The following is a 25,919-nucleotide window of genomic DNA, read 5'->3' on the forward strand; positions in this document are numbered from 1 at the left end:
TATAAATAAAACAAGATATTGGGACAGACCTATGCCTTTGCCAGACATAATAAACATACTTAAGGCAAGATTACCAACTAGCATCCGGAATCAATTAATTTACGGCAACGATAAAGACCTGGAGTCGTTCCTCACGACGTTAGATCATATAGACATTATAGAAGAGAACAGCCAGAAAGCACGTAATAGCAGATTCCAATATAGGGAGATAGAACCTCCGGCTAATGGTAGGCAAGGGAACGCACAGAGATCGATAAATAATGGAGAAACTCATCAAAATCTCAACAATAATACCGGTAATAGTCTTGCGAGGGGCTATCCAAGGAATAACAGGAATGGGAAAAGATACAATCCCGTATGGGGAAACGAAAGGAATTTTAGACCGCAAGCTTGGAACAATAACGGTAATAGAAAGTGGAATCAACCGGGGGGAATAAACTCAAACAACCAACATCAGTGGGGACAGACATCTACGAATCAACCGGTAATTACCGAAGTGACGGACGATGTCAACCACCAGGCGAATCAAAATCCAACAAACTTGTAAGGACCCACTCGTGCCCCGGAGGAGCGGTCAACAATAGGTTGAGGGGCAACAGGATATGTGTACCAATGCTAACGTACAATGATGGACGATTACTGGCAGATGAATTGACCGAAGACTTAGAACCCAAAGATGAAGATAAGGAACAGGTGGCAGTAGCCGAAGTGCAAGTCATTTTGGAGACTGTACCTATAGGGGCAGTTTTTGACACAGCTGCAACCACAAATGTTATTTCAGAGGCTCTATTCAACAAGATCAGAAATATAAGAAGAGTACCAATTTTTCCAGTTCAAAATTGCAAAATAATAGGCGCCGTTGGGGCTCGATCGGCGAATGTAAAAGTGCAGTCACTACTTAGTGTAGAAGTAGGAAATGTAGCAATATTAAGCACATTCCTTGTTGTGAAAAATTTGGTGGTAGACTGCATTATCGGAGTCGACAGCCTACGTCAATACGGATGCAGAATAGATTTTAAAACAGGAAAAATTTGGTTAAATATAAATAAACAAGAAATTGAGTTGGACTTGTTGAAAAAGGAAGGCCTTACCAGAAAATATAATAGTGGGATCAGTGTGCAAGTAATCAGGACTGCACAGAATTCTAAACGGCACGTAAATAATGAGTTCCAAGCCAAAGGAGATTTCGGTCAATTAGTGTATGAGAAGTTAAATGAATCTGACTGCATCACTGAAGATCAGAAGAAGCAGCTCAAAGAATTATTATTAGTGTATGAAAACGTGTTTGATGAAAGGCCAGGAGTGATTAAAGGATACATATGCTATCTCTACGTTAAGCCGCACGAAACATATTGTCGAACTTTCTATCCTGTTCCCTGGAGGTTAAAGGCTCAAGTTCAAAAAGAAAAAGATCGCATGTGGAAATGGGGTTTGATCGAACCCTCCACAACCCATACTGCTCACTATTGTTGGTCGTGCCAAAAGCATACACGGGATCGAACAAAATAAAAGGGTTATTTCCTCACAATGACTTAAAAAGATATAATGAAGATTAGAAGATAGGGAGGAATGGTGTTCCGAGTGACAGAGATGAACGCTCGTAAAAAATATAACCATAAACTGTGTGTGTGTAGTGTTAAAAACATTTAAAATGAAATAGTTAATCAATGACATAGAATATAGAAATAGTGACTAATTATTATTATTGAATGTTGTAAAAAGGATAGTGGAGATAGGCTTCACCTGTGGTTTGAGTGAACATAGGACTTTAGCTTTGCTAATGTGATCAAGATGTATAAAGTATCTGACTGACCTGCGAGAAAAATGAAATGTTTCCCGCAAAAGGACGCTGAATAATCAAAAAAAGGTTCAAAGTGAATATTCAGATATAATCTCATGTGAACGCTTAGATGTATAAACGTGTGAAGGGATATGTTGTGGTAGTGAATCGTGAGTGACAGTTAACGCCGCAAAGACAATTTCCCGCGCAAAACAGTTGACGTCGGCGCGAGAATTAAAATCGATAGAGACGACACAGATATGCTTTATAAGAGACTCGCACCAAACGCGAGAATAAACTCATTCAGGTTGAACTTTAAAAGGAATAAGTGTCACAATTAGGAGTTAAGAGTTTTTAAAATTATTAATATTTATAGAATTAATAGTTGTTAAATGGCTTGTGTTTGTTTGGGAATTATGTTTGAAAAATCCATTTCCATAGATGAGCATGGATGAACGCAGTATGAATCAGAGAGTAAATGAAAGAAGCGAATCCGCATTCCTCAATGATAATAACTTTTACATTTCAGCACTAAAGCGAAGAGATATGTGTTTAGAATAAAAAGTTTTGAGGATAGCTAAAGTATATGACTTCTTAAGGAAATATGGATGATGTCTGGGTATAAAATGAACTACACTTTCCATTATTCGATGATTTGAATCCAAAATCTATAGTAAGTTACATGAATCCTTTAAATTACGAAGGACAAATCAGTCATATAAAATCTGTTAAAGCGTTTGGATTTATAAGTACCAGTGGGGAGGCAAAGTCAAAAGGAGTATTCAAACAAAAGTAAATCGGATGATGCTTTTGGCAACATCATTAATTAAGAGTTGAATTCATTGAACTACGTCGTAACAAAAAGGATCCATGAAGCCATAAGGATTTTGCTTTCAAAAAGGAGAATCTTGGACGGTGCAACCTAATCAGTTCTCTTACAGGAAGGGTTTCCTTTTTGGTCACTGCTAATTCTTTTGGGAATGAATGTTGCATGTCAATTCGAGTATCCCGGTTTCTTCTACTCTTCCCATTGTGGGCCGCGTAGAAGATCTACTACAAAGGGGGCCGCGTAGAAGACCGACTACAAATGTGGACGTCGGGGACATGCAAGACCCGGGGGAGTTTAGCACCGCAAGATATTGTACTAGGAGCAAGATTGTAAAACGCAAATTCACGTTATTTATTGTAAAAAGTTTTTTGCTAGAGGCACAAACTACCTTTTTCCAAATTGTGAGACAAATTGATCCCTATCTTTTCTTTAAAGATAAATTTCAAAATTATTTTTGTTCTTCTATAGGCTTTCCTATCTTCTATGTATCGTAGGCTGGGGGTCTAAGCTTAAGAGGTTTTCCAAGGTTTCCCTGCTTAAGAAAGTTCCCGAATGGGTAGACCCTGACAACAGTCTATGAAAGATCATCTTCCTTGGTTGTGCACAGCAAACATAACACCGAGATGCACGTAAAAGCAATACAGCCGCGATACCTGTCTCTTCATTTCTTCTGTTTTCCACATTTCTTTTCTTCGTCTGTCTCAAACATAATATTCTTTTTCAGTCGGAGGACTGACAATCATCACTTCCGGGTTATCCACATTAATAGATAGCTCGCGAAGTGTGTTCGGTGAATCAAAATTGAGCTCACAAACTTCGCTCGCTGCGAGGGGCATTGTAATATCCCCACGGAAAATTACCCTCTACCACGCACTAATTAATAATGATTAATCAAATCATCCATATTTATTTACGTTTAAAAAGTATCTGATCAGATTTTCTAGTAAGATATGCGCCGACAGCTCGTCGACGCCAAGGTAATTTTCTAGTACGTTTATTCTCTGGAACAACAGAGGTAGAGATATGTATGCTCCATGGTTATTATAGTTTGGATAGAGAGAGAGAGAGAACGGAACTTTTTTTCAAAATCGGATTGTGAAAGAAGTTTTAGGTATTCTTCTTCGCATTAAAGCGAACAAGGGAAATTTGTGCCGCTAGTGGGAGAGATAAAGAAATAATAAACCTGTAAAAACAAATCTCCTGAGATTTAAAATACCCGAAAACGGAATCTGTACAACAAAGGATTTAATATAAACCGTTCATCTGAAATCAGGTTTGTGAACATTTTATTACAGAGTGAATGAAGAATGAGTTCTCTGTATGAATCATTGATGATTGTCTGGGCCTGTAATTAATTGGGAAGTTTCAGCTGTGACGAAGAGAACCTGCGATCTATGAGTTTTACAAATCGTCCAAAAAGGCTTCGTCCACATCTGAAATATTAGATCTGTCGTAAACTGAACGAATTTGTTCAAACGATCGATTTTCCCAACTGAATGCAGCGCTTAATAATAATAACAAATGTAAAGATCTTTTCTAGCAAAACTGCCGCTGAATATTAAGACGAGGGGCTCTACCAGAGATTCGACGAGGCTGATCTCAAGTAATATATATCTTTATTGTACACAGATAAATTATAGAGAAAGAGAGAGAGAGAGAGTGAATGTAATTCTAGAAATTACTTAGAATCCTCCAGTAGTATAATTGTTTGTCTGTCCTTTTACGGATCAGCCAATCATAAGACACGAAGCCCTGACTTTACTGTACTGATTCAGGTATGAGCGTGAAGGAGTGATAAAGACGACAGATACACTTCTGTACAGACAAACATTATACGAAGTTAGCGGCAAGCTGCATTCACACACAAAGACTTTCATCACGATTCAAAACATCACAAAACAATAATAAGAAAGATATGTAATTAGAAACTTTAGCTGTGATGAATGGTTGGTCTGATGAATAGTTGTTACATGTAGCCAAGATTAGATTAATGGGTGAAGAAAAGACATATCTAAGGTGTTCTCAGGCCTTTAAGGATGGCAGAACAGTTTAACGAGGCTCTTTTACAGAGGCACAAGAAACCAAATAGTGCTCGGTACTTCAGAGAGAGGTTGAGTACAATGACGAGGAGGCAGGGGAGACGATGGAGAAATTTGAGGACAGTATAAGACAAATTAACGACTATACTTACGAGTTGGGTCAGAGCGATGAAGCGAACGGTGTTCTGTTGCAGGAGGCTGAGCAAATGGAACTTGATGTATTTTTGAGGGGGTTACCAGCGCATATGTCGCGGAAAATGAGTGAAGGACCTCTGAAAGACTTGTAATCGGCCGTTCAGCTGGCAATTCAACGTGAGGAAATAGATATGGCAACATGGTACGTGACAGATGGTTGGTTGGTTTTGGGGAAGGAGACCAGACAGCGTGGTCATCGGTCTCATCGGATTAGGGAAGGGTGGGGAAGGAAGTCGGCCGTGCCCTTTCAGAGGAACCATCCCGGCATTTGCCTGGAGTGATTTAGGGAAATCATGGAAAACCTAAATCAGGATGGCCGGACGCGGGATTGAACCGTCGTCCTCCCGAATGCGAGTCCAGTGTCTAACCACTGCGCCACCTCGCTCGGTACGTGACAGACAAGCAGGGTTTACAGTGGGTATAAAATGTTATAAGTGTGGTCATACGGGACATCTGCTGAGCCAATATACCCAGTCACTAAGTAATAGACGAAGAGGTGGAAATTATCAGCGTGGAGGATGGAGAAGTGGAGTTAGTGGAGGTGGACAGTCGTTAAATGGTAGAGGGGACCCAAGACCCACGTAAGGGAGCTCCCGTTTAATTTCAATGCTACAAATACGTATGCAGAGGTGGAATGTTCAGTGGTAGGACCCATAGGAACTAAAACGTTTACGATTTTGTTGACACAGGGGCGTAAGTGTCAGTGGCTACTAAGAGGAGTTTAATGGGACAAAGATGTTAGACCCACCATGTTGTAAGTTTGTTGAAGTGGGGGATAAGGAGTTCACAACTTTGGGGTCAGTGACATTCGACTTTCGCATAGAGAAAGTCTGATTTGATGCATGCATGGAGGTAGTACCATGGGTAAGCGAGGGCTACGGCATGATCCTAGATGTCTTGCATCAACATCATGCCAAAACTGACATTGGAAAATGAACTGTGGAACTTGGTGAATGTTATTCCAGCTTGGAGAAACTGTTGTCGATGCAGAGCTGTTGCGAGGGGTGTTCAACATAATGAATAAAAGTAACTGAACTGCGTACATTAGAATTAAGGCCTAATTCGCATGAGCATGTTTCTAGTGGCACCGGGAAGTCGCTTTGGGTAAGTGTAGAGTCAAATCTGACTGTGAGTATGGTATGTGTTATTGAATCATTGGAGGATAATGAAGTTTTGGATCCATTAGGTTGTTTTGTGACATATAGTATTGTATGTGTTCAAGAGGGAAACAACGGGCAAGTAGTCCCCATGAAAGTGGATAATTTTAGTGCTGTAGGCGCGAATTTGGGAAAAGGAGTTTTAGTATAGAATTTGAATGTACCACATGACGAAGATTGGTGTTTGAGAGCTAGGCATAGCGATCAACCACTAACTGCTCATAGAACTGCATTACATAGCTAAGTTAAGCATTTGAAAGGAGGAGAAAAAGAGCATATGGAGGAAGAATTGTTGTGGGAATTTAAGGATTTGTTTTTTCCACGAGGGCTGTTACCTGCAATTCCATTAGTTCAACATAGTATACCAACAGGGAAGGAAGCACCTGTTTACCGTAAACCATACAGAATACCAAAATATTTTTGGAGGATTTCATTGATCAGCAGCTTGCGGATGGTATTACAGAGCATAGTAATAGTTGCTGGGCAGTGGGCATTGTCGTTGTACCTAAACAATCTATGGATGGAACTAAGAAATACAGGTTCTGTTGTCACTACCGATACCTCAATAGTAAGACAGTAATGGACGCATACCCCATTCCAAACATATCGAAGACTTTGGATCACTTAGGACATTGCCAATACTTTTCTACGATGGATTTGACAAGTGGCTATCATCAGTTAGATGTGACTCCAGAGGATCGTCGAAAAACTGCTTTCTCTACACCTGGAGGCCATTACCAATACATCAGAATGCCATTCGGTTTGAAAAACGCTCCAGCAACGTTTCATAGGTTGCCAGACAGTGAGGTAAGGACTTTGAAACCACGGCAGTGTCTTGTGTATTTGGATGACATTATAATGCTTTCAAGTAGTGTGGAGCAGCATAGAAAGTGGTTAAGGGAAGTCTTTATGAGGGTAAGAGCATCTCGTTTAACGTTGAGCCTGGGGAAGTGTCGTTTTGCACTGGAAGATGTGAAATATTTAGGTCATATCTTCAGTAAGGATGGGGTGTGAACAGATTCGAAGTTGGTACAGGCTGCAAGGGATTTTCGGGAGCCGAAAACAGTTAAGGAAGTGCAATCATTCGTCGGAACTTCCAATTTCTACCGAAAGTTCGTGAATGGTTTTGCAGATTTAGCACAGCCACTGACGCGACTGTTATAGAACGGTGTCAAATTTGAGTGAACAGAAGAGTGTCAGAAGGCGTTTGACGAATTGAGAGAAGTGTTAAGATCAAGTCAGGTTCTTGTGTTTCCAGATTTTGGGAAGGGATTTATTCTAGCATGCAATGCTTCGAATCAATCATTAGGGTGTTGATGGGAAAGAACATCCTGTAGCCTATGTATCTAGGCAGTTGAATGCGGCAAAGAGGAATTACTCAACAACAGAGAGGGAGATGCTTAGCGTAATTTATGGAATCACATATTTTAAATATTATTTATATGATAGAATATTTTGGGTAGTGATATATCATGCTGTGTTGAAGTGGTTGTTGGGGTTGAAGAATCCATCCACTAGGCTCGTTAGGTGGGCTATGAGGCTTAGTGAATTCGACTACGAGGTGGTGCACAAGCCTGGGAAGAAGCACGGTAATGCGGATGCACTGAGTAGAAAGGTTGCAAAAGTAGAAGTCATAGGTTGTGACCTTAATTAGGCATTGTACTGTCATATGTTGTATGTGTATTCGAGTATTGTGAGCCTGCTAGGGACAGCAGTCTTTTTGAAGAAGGAAGAACCGTGACGGTGATCCCTGTGCTCAGATCACTGTAAAGGGGAGCGCTGAGCAAGCTGGTAGATATAAAAAACTGAGGAGTTACTGCTGATCTTGGCAGTTAGCAACCGGTACGCCGAGGTGACAAGGGAGAAATTATGGAGCTGCCATAGAGGGAAGTTAGCAGTATGTCCAGCCAGGATGATAAGCACCAATCCGGACACGTGCTCGCTGCAGTTATTTTTAGCCAGGCGGGAAGAAATAGACTGTCTAAGGGACATCATGGAGCCAAAATTGAGTTTGCAATTAGATCTTCTACACCCAAGAAAAATTAAGAGTGGTAGCACGTTGTTTTGAGCAGGGACTATTTGCAGAAGCGAAACGTATAGAACTCGAGGGGAGCGGAATTTTAGCCAGTGGAGCTGCATGTAAGGTAGTAGGACGAATTTTCCATGTGCCAGTGTCAATTTCAGGAGTCACGCAATTGAATGTTACACAGCCACAGCTGTACTGGCCAGAAGCAACTTTAGAGTTTTTGCCAAGGCAGAATCTGACCGTGTTAAATCACACTCTGGATTCAGGTCTGTTGAGATCCGTAAACTAGTTCATTTCAGAGAAAGAGGGGTGCATATCAGCTGAACAGCTTGTGCAGCATGTCGCTCAATATAGGAAAAGGCACGACAATAACGATCATTTTGCGCACCTCTATGCCAAGTGCCATCGAAGCCTTAACATTGTTGTGCGTTGTTTTCACTCTGTTCAGGCGGAGAGCAAATTACAAGAGAGAACTAACGGTTGTCCAAATCCCAGTGGATTAGATACCAAGGGTGTAAGATGGGTAGGTAAGGGGATGATCGAGCATTAAGTGGAGTGTTCATCCAGTAATGAATTTTTACTTTTTGTCTCGTGTCATGTGTTTCAAGAGGACTAGACCACATCTAAGTTTTCTAATGGTAGTAGTAAATATGTCCTAAGTACGTGACGATGCAAACAAGTTTAAGGGTAGTTAGAGGTCGACGCAGGGACCAGATCATTCTGAAGAGAGGAATAATGTAGGGGCACCACCGCTAAGATGGGAAAACGTTAGCCTCGGTGCAATATTTCTGAGCGCACAAGTTACAGCCAGGTGCTGCCCTGTTGACAGTTAGTTCAAATAGTTCCAATGGCTCTGAGCACTATGGGACTTAACATCTATGGTCATCAGTCCCCTAGAACTTAGAACTACTTAAACCTAACTAACCTAAGGACATCACACAACACCCAGTCATCACGAGGCAGAGAAAATCCCTGACCCCGCCGGGAATCGAACCCGGGAACCCGGGCGCGGGAAGCGAGAACGCTAGCGCACGACCACGAGCTGCGGACGACAGTTAGTTACGCTACCAGCGGTTGCGAAGCAGAATGGAGGTCACAGGGCCGTAAATCCACTGAAAAGAGTAAACGCAGTGGTTTGCATGGCATAAGTTACAGGCAGAAGGGGCCCACTGGCTTATCTAGGTGTACATGACTTGGAATGGTGCATTGTCATAACAGAGGTACACAGCCGCGTATAAATAGGTACCGGTTTACTAACAAGGCATTCAAGTGTGATAGCTCTCCTGGATGGCGGGGCATGTCGCACCACTGGCTACATGGAGGAGATGGTGCGCCAGCATTCCAGTCGACAGCAGGTTGCTGGTTCGACCCTCTTAGGCCAACACGGTGTCCGCAGCCAGCCAGATGTGGGCCACACCGTGGCTCACTACTGCGGGCAGTTTTGTGGGCTCCCAACACAAGCCGGAGACATCCCGAGGTGAAGGCCGCAGATTCAGCCACCGGATCGTGGGTGCTTGCCAGCCAGCAAGGAAGCAGGCTACGGGGCCACCTTGCAGCTGCCTGTGGGCGGCGCTGAGACAACAGGGACGGAGACCGCTGAGTTGACTGCCAGTGCACCCTGAAGTCGCCACAACTCCACAGCCGTACAAGGCCGACACACAGCAGGGCGTTGGACGGGTCGCTGAGGCAGTCATTCTGTGCCGAGCCATTTTGCAGACAGCGAAGTGCTGTCCTCAGCACTGCGGGACCTGGTAATGCATACCAAGAGGGACGGGGGCAGTGTAGTTGGAAATATTAAATCACTTGGGAAACACAGACGTGTTTTAAATCGGCGCATCCTTGTCCAAACATACGCTTTACAGAACTATTCCTATTACATGAAAATAACTGACTGAATTCGATAAAAACATTAATCAGCATTAAATAATTGTTCTCAGCATTTTCAATCTGAAATAAAACTACAACTCATTGCCAATAAAATCGTATAAATATGTTACCGCTAATGGTGGCGTTGCAGCTCGTCATCAGAGAAGCAAAGATGGAATGCAGAGTATCAAGATTAGTAATATTCTTACAAAAAATATGAGATAACCTTGAATATCATTATTCTCTACTTTTCTCCAATAATCTACATAATAGTTCTAATACCAGACCTTATCGTAGGCGGCAGATTAAAGTGCGTCTTGCTAGCATCATGGCTTCTCGAACAAGAAGAAAGAATGCAACAAAAATCGGTGGTAATAATAATTGTTCTTATAATGAAAACACATCATTGTTTTCAATCTATTTTCTATGGCTTGTGAAGATTCTGTTACTCTGTCTCTGCACTAGTAAAACCAAACTGTTTCTCTGACAACACACTTGTCTCTCACGATATCACATATTAAAATCAAATATTAAAGAATATTTTTATAGACTGTAGAATAGGGGCGTAGATGCTATAAGCAGATACATAGATGACATGATCGCCCTCATTAATGGTGACGAAGAGGCAGTGCTAGATTACCTAAATAGGATGCGTATGGATATTCAATTACCGCAGAAACAGAAGAAGAAGAAAGCAGTAACTACCTAGATCTCACTACTAAAGAAATAAATGGCAAGCATAAGATTAGCGTTTTCCCTAAACCAACGTGTACAGATTCCATTACAAAGACAGATGCCTGTCACCTGACGCAACATAAACATGCATTTTTAACTCCATGATTCACAGAATCCTTACACTGGCATTAGAATATAATAACATAGCATTCGATGATCATCTGGGAGACTCAAAGCACAACGTTACCAGCATCAACCAGAACATGAAAATTGTTCACAATGTTCCTAAAGGCAACATTTACAAGTATGTAGTCGTAAGGAGCGAGACAGCGATTATGTCCTTAGCGAACAGGTGAATTCTACCGATGATAACTTCTATAAAATACTTCGTGATGTACTGTATTTGCAAATTTTTGGCTTTTGCTTATTTTGTTCGGTTTCACACATAATGTAGCAAGAAATGTATGATTAAATACTGTAGTCTCGTTACCGGTTTTCTGGAAGTGTTATCACACGTAGAGCATAAGATATGGATCGCGCTGTTCATTGGACATCTCAAGTTAGCATGTAACTGAACATCGCTTTGTTTCACCAGTCTTAAGCTAGATTATGCATAGAGTAATCATTTTGCTGTGGCTTATTTAGGGTTTTCTTTTTGTGGGTTTAAAGTGTTGCCAAACGTAGGCCATGCGCTATGAATTGGACTGATTACTCGACATTTCATGTTACTTCATAGCTAAACGTAATCTTATTTCATCTACCATAAGCTGCATCGTGAATGGATATTTATTTCGGCGTGATCTCTGTGTACCTGCATCGTAGATTTGTCATTCTTGTATCCTTGGGCAATATACCGCCTATCTACACATAATACTTATGACTGTATCGCTATTTTATCTACGTCCTTTAGCGTCTTAATGAATTCTTTTGACACCACTGTCATATTACTATTTTAGTTTTTAGATTTTAATGTTTCCGTTCGTAACGGTTGTTGAGAGTTGGCATATCTAGCACGTGTTGTTGCCCCGGTGACCTCCTGTGATGTGTTGGCCACTGCAGATGTGTACTGGGGACAGTGAAGTTAAAATCACGTAATGATGGTTTGCTCTTCGTTACCTACATAATGAGCTACATATGGGGCTATATACAGTGCAATCACGTCGTCAGCTAGTTTTCAACTGTGCAAGCATGTTTTTAATAAACACTACTGTATGATTATTTTGTCTTGTGCGACGTTGTACAAAGATAGGTTTTTGAGGTACGACCTAGGTTGTAACCTTAACGACATGTCGTCTTTCTCGAGTTACTGTTTTACCTCCATGTGGTTACGTACTTCTTTCGGTTTTTAGAAAATATTTTAGCTTCTGCTTGATACAATAGAAATAGTAATTGTGTACAAGTTACCAGATTTTATTAAATTTACGTATTTATATTTGCAATTCTCTAGTCCTGTGGTGATGTTCGCTGCTTGTCAGTTCAGCGTCTCGGTTGCATCATCGATGTACTTCGTTGTCTGTAGTATGGGACGGATGCGCTTGGGTAAACATTTTGTAAATACGGGTTTTAACTTTGGATATATTGTATATACTGAGATATGGAATACATTTATAGCGCAAAGAGACCGTGTGTATTAACCTGTACAGAGGTATGTGTAATAATAATTCAAAATGCGTATTACATTTATGACATGTACGCTGGTAGTCATAATAAAATATCTTTTATACTTTATGTACACTATTCACACATCAAATGATGACAACTCTGTTTACGGATACCGGTCATCGTAAATAAATTGTTCACGAATGCAGTCTTGGCTGAGAAATTCTCTTTCTTTAAGTTGAATACTTACAGATCACCCCTGAAATCATGAGCAAGTTAATTAGGAACGAATGTTATTCTGAATTTTAAAAGCGCTATGATGTAGAATATCTGCCAGTACTGTATTTATTCGTCTGTCTCTCATTATTATTACTCTACTAGACACAAATAATCATTAAGTGAAATGAAATCAGAAGTATTACCATTAACGAGTTACAAGTTAAATGCATTTGGAATTTGAAACCACTAGAAAATAGCATACATTTCCATTTTAAAACTAAGTAAAATTGTAGAGATTAACGAGACTGAGTGATTTTATAATATCCCATCTTCTGTGATGAAATCCCTACTTCCGTTTCAAGACACAAGTTCGTGTATGATGGACGAAATATGCCTTAACGATTCACACATTATGTAGCTGGATTTGAAATATGTGGAATTCTACTTGCTGTAAAACCAGGTAACTGAAGTGCACACGATATATTTCATTCACTAAATTAAGTAGAATGCTAATTATTTACCAGCGCTGCGCAAAATACAACTTCATGTCTAAAAGCAATAAAAACTGTAGAAAATCGGGGCCAGTGCTTATGGCGTTCTCCAGTGCGCATTCCTTACTTTAATTCTACAGCCACTCACTGGAGTGAAATACCGACCTAGAGAAGATCTTGTGTTCGTAGGTTACAGTACTATTCTCTAAGGCTCCCAGCCAACAGAATAATGTCAACCCGTTTTTCCTTTTTTTAGTAACATTTGTTTCCAGTTGTTTCACCTTCCTGTAAACGAAAAAGACATGTCACCGCCGTCATCATTTGTATGGAGACGTACGACTCACTCCGTTATTTACGTTATTTCTCTGCAGTTACCGCCGGCCGGAGTGGCCAAGCGGTTCTAGGCGCTACAGTCTGGAACCGCGCGACCGGTACGGTCGAGGTTCGAGTCCCGTCTCGGGCATGGATGTGTGTGGTGTCCTTAGGTTAGTTAGGTTTAAGTGGTTGTACGTTCTAGGGGACTAACGACCTCAGAAGTTAAGTCCCATAGTGCTCAGAGCCATTTGAACCATTTTTTTTCTGCGGTTACCAACATACGAGGGCTGTCAGGAAAGTATGTTCCGATCGGTCGCAAAGTGGAGAACGGTAAATATCCTTTGAATCTTTGCATAGACGTGCTGGTCAGTGTCTCTACTTGGCCTGTCGATCGCGTCGCGTTGTGTTTGCAGTTCCGAGCGCACAGTGAACTCGTATAGATGCCAAGAAAATACTGTCTCCCGTAAAGCATGGATGCCTGCCGAACGGTTCCGCCTGATTTCACGCAACCACACACAATGTATTTTTCGTGCGTTCTCTTCCTTATGACAGTTCTTGGTGGCACAATGCAGGGGCAATGACGACGTTTCTGCAGTGTTTTCGATGGAAAGTGTTTTTATCACACACCATACAGCCTCGATTTTTCCCCTTCTAATTATCATCTCCACTCACGTGAATCGATGGCTATGGAGACAACATTTTGACACAGAGAACGAGCTTCAGACTAGTGTATAGAGGTGGCAGAAAGCACAGACGGTTGTCTTGTACGACGATCGTATTGGAAAGTTGGTACAACGCTACGACAGTTGTCTAATATTATAAATATACTGAAAAACATCCCCCCATGAACCATGGACCTTGCCGTTGGTGGGGAGGCTTGCGTGCCTCAGCGATACAGATGGCCGTACCGTATGTGCAACCACAACGGAGGGGTATCTGTTGAGAGGCCAGACAAACATGTGGTTCCTGAAGAGGAGCAGCAGCCTTTTCAGTAGTTGCAGGGGCAACAGTCTGGATGATTGACTGATCTGGCCTTGTAACATTAACCAAAACGGCGTTGTTGTGCTGGTACTGCGAACGGCTGAAAGCAAGGGGAAACTACAGCCGTAATTTTTCCCGAGGACATGCAGCTTTACTGTATTATTAAATGATGATGGCGTCCTCTTGGGTAAAATATTCCGGAGGTAAAATAGTTCCCCATTCGGATCTCCGGGCGGGGACTACTCAAGAGAACGTCATTATCAGGAGAAAGACAACTGGCATTCTACGGATCGGAGCGTGGAATGTCAGATCCCTTAATCGGGCAGGTAGGTTAGAAAATTTAAAAAGGGAAATGGATAGGTTAAAGTTAGATATAGTGGGAATTAGTGAAGTTCGGTGGCAGGAGGAACAAGACTTTTGGTCAGGTGATTACAGGGCTATAAATACAAAATCAAATAGGGGTAATGCAGGAGTAGGTTTAATAATGAATAAAAAAATAGGAGTGCGGGTTAGCTACTACAAACAGCATAGTGAACGCATTATTGTGGCCAAGATAGACACAAAGCCCACACCTACTACAGTAGTACAAGTTTATATGCCAACTAGCTCTGCAGATGATGAAGAAAGAGATGAAATGTATGACGAGATAAAAGAAATTATTCAGGTAGTGAAGGGAGACGAAAATTTAATAGTCATGGGTGACTGGAATTCGTCAGTAGGAAAAGGGAGAGAAGGAAACATAGTAGGTGAATATGGATTGGGGTGAAGGAATGAGAGAGGAAGCCGCCTTGTAGAATTTTGCACAGAGCATAACTTAATCATAGCTAACACTTGGTTCAAGAATCATAAAAGAAGGTTGTATACCTGGAAGAATCCTGGAGATACTAAAAGGTATCAGATAGATTATATAATGGTAAGACAGAGATTTAGGAACCAGGTTTTAAATTGTAAGACATTTCCTGGGGCAGATGTGGATTCTGACCACAATCTATTGCTTATGAACTGCAGATTGAAACTGAAGAAACTGCAAAAAGATGGGAATTTAAGGAGATGGGACCTGGATAAACTGAAAGCACCAGAGGTTGTAGAGAGTTTCAGGGAGAGCATAAGGGAACAATTGACAGGAATGGGGGAAAGAAATACAGTAGAAGAAGAATGGGTAGCTCTGAGGGATGAAGTAGTGAAGGCAGCAGACGATCAAGTAGGTAAAAAGACGAGGGCTAATAGAAATCCTTGGGTAACAGAAGAAATATTAAATTTAATTGATGAAAGGAGAAAATATAAAAATGCAGTAAATGAAGCAGGCAAAAAGGAATACAAACGTCTCAAAAATGATATCGACAGGAAGTGCAAAATGGCTAAGCAGGGATGGCTAGAGGACAAATGTAAGGATGTAGAGGCTTGTCTCACTAGGGGTAAGATAGATACTGCCTACAGGAAAGTTAAAGAGACCTTTGGAGGGAAGAGAACCACTTGTATGAATATCAAGAGCTCAGATGGCAACCCAGTTCTAAGCAAAGAAGGGAAGGCAGAAAGGTGGAAGGAGTATATAGAGGGTTTATACAAGGGCGATGTACTTGAGGATAATATTATGGAAATGGAAGAGGATGTAGATGAAGACGAAATGGGAGATAAGATACTGCGTGAAGAGTTTGACAGAGCACTGAAAGACCTGAGTCGAAAAAAGGCCCCGGGAGTAGACAACATTCCATTAGAACTACTGATGGCCTCGGGAGAGCCAGTCTTGACAAAACTTTACCATCTGGTGAGCAAGATGTATGAGACAGGCGAAACACCCTCAGACTTCAAGAAGAATATAATAATTCCAATCCCAAAGAAAGCAGGCGTTGACAGATGTGAAAATTACCGAACTATCAGTTTAATAAGTCACAGCTGCAAAATACTAAAGCGAATTCTTTACAGACGAATGGAAAAACTGGTAGAAGCCGACCTCGGGGAAGACAGTTTGGATTCCGTAGAAATACTGGAACACGTGAGGCAATACTGACCTTACGGCTTATCTTAGAAGAAAGATTAAGAAAAGGCAAACCTACGTTTGTAGCATTTGTAGACTTAGAGAAAGCCTTTGACAATGTTAACTGGTATACTCTCTTTCAAATTCTGAAGGTGGCAGGGGTAAAATACAGGGAGCGAAAGGCTATTTACAATTTTACAGAAACCAGATGGCAGTTATAAGAGTCGAGGGGCATGAAAGGGAAGCAGTGGTTGGGAAAGGAGTGAGACATGGTTGTAGCCTTTCCCCGATGTTATTCAATCTGTATATTGAGCAAGCAGTAAAGGAAACAAAAGAAAAATTCGGAGAAGGTATTAAAATTCATGGAGAAGAAGTAAAAACTTTGAGGTGCGCCGATGACATTGCAATTCTGTCAGAGACAGCAAAGGACTTGAAAGAGCAGTTGAACGGAATGGACAGTGTCTTGAAAGAAGGATATAACATGAACATCAACAAAAGCAAAACGAGGATAATGGAATGTAGTCAAATTAAGTCGGGTGATGCTGAGGGAATTAGATTAGGAAATGAGACACCTAAAGTAGTAAAGGAGTTTTGCTCTTTAGGGAGTAAAATAACCGATGATGGTCGAAGCAGAGAGGATATAAAATGTAGACTGGCAATGGCAAGGAAAGCGTTTCTCAAGAAGAGAAACTTGTTAACATCGAGTATAGATTTAAGTGTCAGGAAGTCGTTTCTAAAAGTATTTGTATGGAGTGTAGCCATGTATGGAAGTGAAACATGGACGATAACTAGTTTGGACAAGAAGAGAATAGAAGCTTTCGAAATGTGGTGTTACAGAAGAATGCTGAAGATAAGGTGGGTAGATCACGTAACTAATGAGGAGGTATTGAGTAGGATTGGGGAGAAGAGGAGTTTGTGGCACATCTTGACTAGAAGAAGGGATCGGTTGGTAGGACATGTTTTGAGGCATCGAGGGATCACAAATTTAGCATTGGAGGGCACCGTGGAGGGTAAAAATCGTAGAGGGAGACCAAGAGATGAATACACTAAGCAGATTCAGAAGGATGTAGGTTGCAGTAGGTACTGGGAGATGAAGAAGCTTGCACAGGATAGAGTAGCATGGAGAGCTGCATCAAACCAGTCTCAGGACTGAAGACCACAACAACAAACAACAACTGAAAAACAAGAGCTCATTTGGTGTTGATGGACTCTCTAACAGAATTCTGAAGTGTTGTTTTAATTTAATAAGTGGAGTCCTTAGTGATGTATGTAATTCTTCGCTGGCACAGGGAACTTTTCCATACAGATTGAAATACGCAATTGTCAAACCTCTTCATAAGAAAGGGGACAAGAGTGACTTACATAATTATAGACCAATCTCATTGCTAACTTCATTTTCTAAGATATTAGAAAAAGTTATGTATTCAAGAGTAGTCTCACATTTCAGTTAAAATAATTTACTCAGCATGTCACAGTTCGGATTCCAGAAGGGTTACTCGACTGAGAATGCTATCTACACATTTACCCATCAAATAGTACAAGCCCTAAATAACAAATTATCGCCAGTTGGTATTTTTTGTGATCTCTCCAAGGCATTTGACTGTGTGGATCATGTCACACTCTTGGAAAAACTCAGGTTTTATAGAATTGAAGGCTATGCACACAGCTGGTTTGAATCATACTTAATGAACAGAAAGTAAAACGTTGTGCTGAATAGCACAAATAATGTTGGGAGGGTATTAAATTCTAGTGAATGGGGAGTTATCACAGGTTCAATTTTAGGTCCTCTGCTGTTCCTTATTCACGTGAATGACCTCTCACTTAATGAAGTGGAACTAGTATTTTTGCAGATGACACGAGTGTTATAATAAATCCAATACCAGAAAAAGCAGCTGAAGATATTGTTATAGATGTCTTTCAAAGAATTACTATGTGGTTCTCAGAAAATGGACTCTCCGTTAGTTCTGAAAAACACTCACTATATCCAGTTCTGTAAACGGAATAGTCATATCGACAATTGATGTAGCATAAGAACAGGGCTCAGTTGACAGGGTAGATTTCTCCAAATTTTTAGGTATTTACCTTTATGACAAATTGAACTGGAAGAAGCATATTACTGAGCTTCTCAAACAGGTAAGTTCAGCTTCTTTCGCTCTTCGTATAATCACTAGTCCTGGTAATAAACAGATCAGCCTACTAACGTACTTTGCATATTTCTACTCAATAATGCCTTGTGGAATATTTTCCTGGGGTAACTCACCACTTTGACATAAGGTTTGCTCAAACGAGAGCAGTAAGAATAATTAGTGGTGTTCACTCATGAACGTCATGTAGGCACCTACTCAGCGAATTAGGTATTTTAACTGCACCATCAGAGTACATATATTCGCTAGTGAAATTCGTTATAAATAATCCATCTCAATTCGCGAAGAACAGCGATGTTAATACGTACAACACTAGAGGGAAAAATGACGTTTTCTATCCGTTATTGAAGCTGTCAGTTGCTCAAAAAGGATTTCATTATTCAGCAACAAAAATCTTTGATCATTTGCCCAACAACATAAAGTGTCTGGCAGGTAGCAGATCAAGTTTTAAATTTAGCTTAAAATCATTTCTTTTGGACAACTCCTTCTATTCCATGGACGAGTTTCTCTTTCAGAACTGATTAAAAAAATTGTACCTCTAAATGTAGTTGCATGCGTAAAACTAAGAAATTTCAGTAATATTAATACTAGCACTATTCATGTGTGTATATATATCTTGTAATCTGACTTGTTCCACATCATATCGTCAAAATATTCTACGGAACATGACTATAACTAAAACTAAGTCCAAGCGGTGACTGAATAGAGAAGTAGCTTGAAGTTATAGTTAACTGTTGCAAAGAAATTATTTCTGATTTTCTTCTTCTTCTCGATCGACTGGAACTTACTTTCTTGACATCCCTCGTCACAAAAGCAGAATCTTTTTGGTGTCAACACGATCTCTGACCGACACCGATCCCTGACACCAGAATGGTCGTGTTGCACGTCTTGCAGTGCGGCTGTACTGAAGGGAGTGGAGTGCCCTTTGGGGCTGTCGGCCCTTTAAGGACGGTTAATGAGCCGCCGCCTGCTCGACCGCCTTGTTTACGACGTCGGCCAAATTGTTTACCACGGCCTCGGCAGTCTCAAGGCGGACTTCGGCGGGTCCCCCGTAATAAGGGCAGCAGCACAGACCTCACTTCCCATTTTTCCCCGTCAGCCGGGAGACACTGCACGGCCACCTTGCGCGGCGGCGCTGCCGGCGCGACTTAGCATATATATTGAGCACGGCACGTTCGCTCCCGGAAGCGAGGGCGCGCCCGTCCGGATTCTCAGCATCCTTTCCTCGCCTCTTGGGCTCGTTTTCCCCTACTGAAAGCCTATCCGGGAAACACGGCCTTTCCTCATTTCCGAGACAGCGAAAGTAACAAGTGCTCTACGCAATGTCTCATTTTTCTCTGCTAATAAAACATAAATTTTCCTTCGTGAGTTACTTACATAAACTATGTTTTCTTGCCTACTCGTACACATTATTTATCCGTCTTCTGGCCCTCTGTGGACCACGTTAAATCATAGCAGCTTCTTTTCTCCTCCTTTTATCCCTGTCCAATATTCTTTCGCATTCATACCAGTTGGAAGCCTTACCATAACTTTAACCACGCAAGAGAGCCGGCCGGAGTGGCCGTGCGGTTCTAGGCGCTACAGTCTGGAGCCGAACGACCGCTACGGTCACAGGTTCGAATCCTGCCTCGGGCACGGATGTGTGTGATGTTCTTAGGTTAGTTAGGTTTAATTAGTTCTAAGTTCTAGGCGAGTGATGACCTCAGAAGTTAAGTCGCATAGTGCTCAGAGCCATTTTTTAACCTCACAAGAGAATACCACCTTTGTTTTCTGAGCCCTAAAACACTATTTCGTTTTATAAAATGTGACCCACGTCCAAATAAAACCAATCTGACTACCTCTGTTTCTTCAGGTTTCGAATTCGGGAAAAATTTCGAATTTTGTAACGGAATAAAAAAAGAAATGTTTAAGAGTCAATTCCAGAAAAAACTGAAACCAAAATTTTTACAGTAGAACTCATGTAGCAACTGTCTGTACATGTGTATGAATTACACGTTATACGAGTGTTTTCAGTGTCAATAAACTTCACCAACAGCCGTATACTTTAAGATATTTTATTTTTAAAAAATATTCAAATGTGTGTGAAATCTTATGGGACTTAACTGCTCAGGTCATCAGTCCCTAAGCTTACACGCTATTTAACCTAAATTATCCTTAGGACAAACACACACACCCATGCCCGAGGGAGGACTCGAACCTCCGCCGCGACCAGCCGCACATTCCATGACTGCAGCGCCTTAGACCGCTCGGCTAATCCCATGCGGCATTTAATTTCATTCTGAAAGTATCCAGATTCGGCAATTCATTTTGCCATCTTCAGGCCCCATACGCTTTTATCCAAATATACGAAGTTATCGTATAGCGCCATAAAAAATTTGTTACTGTGAATTCCAATCGTTATACAAGTGCGTTCATACAACAGCAAAATCAAATCTACAACTTAAAAACATACATGGTGCATCAGTAACAGCACGAGACGGGATGCCTTTAACTTTAACTGTATTGTTCGCTGTGATAACAGCAGCCTTCAATTTAGCCTTGTCTATGGTCTTACGCACAGTCCGCACGAGCGATGACGACAACGATAGCGACGCCCCATTGTAAGCCGTTCAATGCTGTCGGAGTTGTACAACACCAAGCCAGAATCGCGAGGCTATTTATAGCCCATCAACAGCCTGATCTAACCACAGCTTCCTGCCGTTGCGCAACTGGAAATGAATTTTTCTCCGTCACGGGCGTAGTAATACTAGGGTCCGTGCCACGCTAGAAACTAAGTCCCACTACCTTAACAGCTTCTTTAAGCGGATGCGTTACTTAAGCAGACACGTCTCAGTTTCTGGCGTGGCAGGGCGTGGCATAAGCCCTTGTATTACAAGGCCCGTGACGGAGAAAAATTCATTTCCTGTTGCACAACGCCAGAAGTAGCTGTCACGTTTTCGTATAAACCATTTGTATAACGACTGGAATCCATGATATCCAGTGTTTTATGGCGCTATACGATAAGTTCGTTTATTTGGATAAAGGCGTATGGGGCCCAACGATGGCAAAATGAATTGCCGAAACCGGATGCTTTCAGAATAAAATAAAGCATCTTAAAGTATATGGCTGTTGATGAAGTTTATTGACATTGAAAAGTACGTACCAGCCGATGTCCCTGGCCACGATGGACCAACAGAGTTTATACGAAGGTTGTCTAGAAAGTAAGTTCGATCGGTCGCGGAATCGGAACAGCAGTGAAAATCAGAAATGTTTCATTTGCAAGAGTTTTCCCCACCTTCCAGCTACTCGCACTTCTCTACATTGTCACCGCTCCTACTCCAGGACATTTGACGTAGCATTGTACCAACTTCCCAATACCATCGTCGTACAAAGCGCCAATTCTCTGCGCTGGTCTGCAGCTCGTTGTCTATGTCATAATGTCGTCTTCATAGCTAGCGGTTCTTGCGATCAGATATGAACACGAAAGAGAGTGACATCCGGACTGTATTGTGGATCCAGAATGAGATTTTCACTTTGTAGCGGAGTGTGCGCTGATATGAAACTTCCTGGAAGATTAAAACTGTGTACCGGACCGAGACTCTAACTCGGGACCTTTGCCTTTCGCGGGCAACTGCTCTACAAACTGAGCTACCCAAGCACGACTCACGACCCGTCCTCGCAGTTTCTATTCTTCCAGTACCTGGTCTCCTACCTATCAAACTTCACAGAAGCACTTCTGCGGATGATCAAACACACACCGCGAAAAATGCTACAGGAGCGTCTTCAGTGCCCCAGGGGTGTGTGGCTGAGAACTGTCTTGAAGAAGGAAGCGCATGGTAGTTACGTTATGTGGCGTTTCATGAAATCAGTCACCCATACCTCGCAGGAGAGACTATTTTCTTGACATCTTTACGTGCGCACTGTACTCTCCGAACTGTAAAGTTCAGCGTGACGCGATCAACAAGCGTATTAGAGACACTGCCCTATGCATCTGTACAAAACTTCAACGGCTTTGCACTGCGGTTTCTATTCCGTGGCCTACTTACTTTCTGGGCATCCCTCGTAGATGAAAGTTGTACAATGAAATTGATTTTGCATTCTGAATCCTACAACATTTACTGTACTGAAAGGATATGAGACAGTGCAATAGCAGAACTGTATTTCGTAGCCTACAACTCTACAAGCACGTGCCATTCAACGGCTGCACTAACTTATAGGCACACCTGAAATTTCATTTACAGTTTATTTCATCTCGTCTTTGAACGCCGCTAAAGTAAGTGAACTACTTTCGAGAAGACAGTTATTAAGTACACTTACGTTGAGGTATGGAACACGTGAATCGTCAACTTGAACAGACACGAAAGAAGTCAAAAATAAGTTCGTGGGACTCCGACATCGTATTCACTCTTAATACACTATTCAGTAATTGAACAACAAAATTTCATATTTCATATGCAAATCTCATTCAGAGGAAGATCTGTCTTTACATGACCATCTATATACAACAGACAAGACATAAACCACATATTAACATTAACGAGTGAAAGATTATTTGCTGAGTGGAAGAGCAAGGAAGTTCCAATCGCCTATGACTCATTAAAATTGGATAGTGCCTTCCGTGTGGTCTAACAAAGTTGTGAACCGAACAAAGACCTAAAGTTACCCCACATAAAATCTAGGTTACAAAACCCTCATAAAATTTGCGTTTGCACTTGGTATCTCCTCGAAGTTCCCGCCCGTGTGGGAACATGAACGACATGTGCTCTTGAATACCTTTAAGGTAAACATTGTTGTTTGTTTGCTGAGTCTGCTGCTCTCATTGTAAATATTACGAATGTTTAGTAATGGTGTGAGTGTTTACTAACAGCTGTCATATCTGTTTTATTGCTTAGAATTTATCTTAGTGTGGCGCCTTAGGTGAAATATGAAGCAGTCACAGTTAGAAGAGAGCTATTTTGTATCACACTGGCCGTCTTCAGAGCCACTCTCGTCTTTTGTCTGGAATTAGCATATGGTGCTGAGTTTGACTTTAACATACTGGGAGATTTGCTTTAAGGAACTCCAGCTGAACAGCAGCAGTAGAATCAAGTACCACCTCTAGGGAGAAAAGTACGCTCATTTTGTCCTTTTTTAATCACTGTTCAAATGCAATTTTGGCAGACCCTCGAGACAGGTCTTGTTTAGATTGTGGTAACAGGGTCTAAAGCAGAACACCCTCTTCTCATTTTGTGTGTGTTTGAGTAATAATAATAATAATAACTACAATTATAATAATAATTTGCAACAATTGCATAACATGCATTATTTCTTTTCCAATAACATTCTGAGCAGTAAAATTGTTGTTACAGCGTACAAAATCAAAATTTTGTAGTTATTTTTGATGCAACATACTAATGGAGATCTGACTAGTCCATAACTTATAAACTACGACCTCCTTAGAATAAAATTTTAAGTGGTAAAATTTACGATGATTTAGATAAAATTTAACATATTCCCTATTCAGTGCTTCAGAATTAAATAAGGCTCCAGAGTATCTCACATAAAGAAATTTGATGTTCCCGAATTTGGAGATCCGTGTAGCGTATAATTACGTAAATACAGTCGCAAGTATGCGAGCCAGCACCTATCTCATCACAGTCGCAAACGAATTCACTTCAGTGTGCAAATGTTATCATCACAACACAAAGTGCCTATTCTAAACATGTCGGTAAGTCCTCGCAGCCGCAAGCCGAAGAATACGCCCAGTCGAAACTGACCGTTTGTTTGCAGACCATGGGACCTTGCGAAGTGATTCTGGCATCAAGCTTTCCCGTTGGCCAACTCACGTCAAACCTCAGACTACTCACTGACAAGGGAACGTTACCAAGTGTAAATAAGCGATCTCGATGAAAACTGGAGAGTGTGTAGAGGGAGAAAAATAGTGCAATACATATTTTTTGTGCCCAATTTCACTTTTAAGTGGTAAAACACACCCCGAAAGGTAATCTGGCATATTATGTGTGGAGGGATTACCTTCGAAACCATGACATATAAGAAATTTTTCTCATAAAAAAAGTTGATACGTAATTAATGTTCTTGAAAATTGTATAATCGAATTTAGTGTAAATTGAAATTTTACAAAACACTCCACCACCATTAATTAATTTTGAAAAATGAAAAGTCTTATTACGGTAAAAATTAAAGGTGCTTTCAAGCTACATACAACCACATGTAATGAAGCTGGTTTCTGAAATACCGTTTTCGTCACTGCAGTGTCAGCGTATTTTGAACATTCCTCATTAAAATTTCCAAACATTCATTATTAGTCTAGTTATTTATTATTTATATTTGTTCTATGTTTTAAATTGTTATTTTGCGTTTACATTCTTTCCTTCTCTGTTTTCTAGTTTATAGATTCACATACGTGTATTTTGTAAATTTAAAGTAATAATTAACTCATTATTATGATACAGAATCATTAGAGTAACGTTAATCTGTAAATAAATGCTTAAAACATAGCGTTACCTAGCACCATGCACGTAAAATTAACGAAATTTCTTCGTAATATGTACGACAGATTAAACAAGATAAAACAAAATTGAGATAGATGTCAAACTGTTACGGCTGATTCTCTGACTATCGTGATCTGTATCAGGCATATTTCAGTGCAATGATAAGCCATGCCGAAGACAACTGGTCATGTTCCTGTGACTGCAGCTTGATTATATTTTTCTCAAGTGGAAGTTGACATCATAATCTTTCAAGAGAACTAAATCTGTAAATATACTCACAAAGTTTATCCAACACCTCAAGCTGTATACATCTCATATTGTGCCTGTGAAGTCGAACCCTTTGGGATCACCAGATGAACAGCTTTATTGTCATCAGGTAAAGTGATCTTAATGGTTCTTTCACATTAACGGACTCAAGAACGCAATAATACAGATTCTTCTCCCTCAGTGGTAGAGAAAACGTCTTTCATTTTAACTCAATGAACTGTGGGTACTTGATGAAACATTGTAAAGTAACTAAGCAAACACTGTTTTTGCCTTGTTTCACAAATTTAATAATGGTTACTGCACAACTTAGGTTCCGGGTTATAAGCTCATTTTCAAGTACATTACTGATACCAAAGATGATAACGCAATGACAAACGTGATGATACAGCAAAGACATTCGTCTCAACTTCCTAATGTATCGATCTTTGACGTAATATCAAATTATTACAATGAACATTTTTGAAAAATTACATGTGAAATTACACAATTCAGCAATTACACTAACATGACGAAACATACCTAGGAATAAAGCCAAGAACTTTTGTACTGAGGCCCAAAGTTTTACTTCTATGCCGGAGTTGTGATGTCATCTAATACAGGTGAATAATTGAATTGGGTTTGCTCGTTTAATAATAGGTGTATAATAAGTGTGGGGATGTAGACAATTGTTTCATAATTGCTAAAATTTCTAACTGGCTGAGTTTAGCCCCCTTTTTCTCTGTGTGTCAGACCTATACAACTATTATGTATTTGCAGTATTTGTTAAGGCAATGTTCCACAAAGGCTGAATCAGGCTCCCTCAGACTCCAGCTTCTATCATGTTCTTTAAGCCTGGTGCAGATTGACGTCGCCATCTTTCCATTGTACCAAGACCAACGCTCCCGCCATATG

The 25,919-nt window shown here is 40.8% G+C and overlaps 1 protein-coding gene across 1 annotated transcript in view; it reads left to right on the top strand.

Annotated features, from left to right (window-relative positions):
- Positions 1-21,454: 21,454 nt before the first annotated feature.
- Positions 21,455-25,919, top strand: part of LOC126260736 (uncharacterized) — a 183,650-nt gene continuing 179,185 nt past the window's right edge. The window contains exon 1 of the mRNA XM_049958074.1: positions 21,455-21,491. Coding sequence (XP_049814031.1) covers positions 21,455-21,491 — 37 coding nt within the window. The remainder of the gene's footprint in view (positions 21,492-25,919) is intronic.

This window comes from Schistocerca nitens, chromosome 5 (assembly GCF_023898315.1).
Source record: "Schistocerca nitens isolate TAMUIC-IGC-003100 chromosome 5, iqSchNite1.1, whole genome shotgun sequence".
Lineage (NCBI taxonomy): Eukaryota > Metazoa > Arthropoda > Insecta > Orthoptera > Acrididae > Schistocerca > Schistocerca nitens.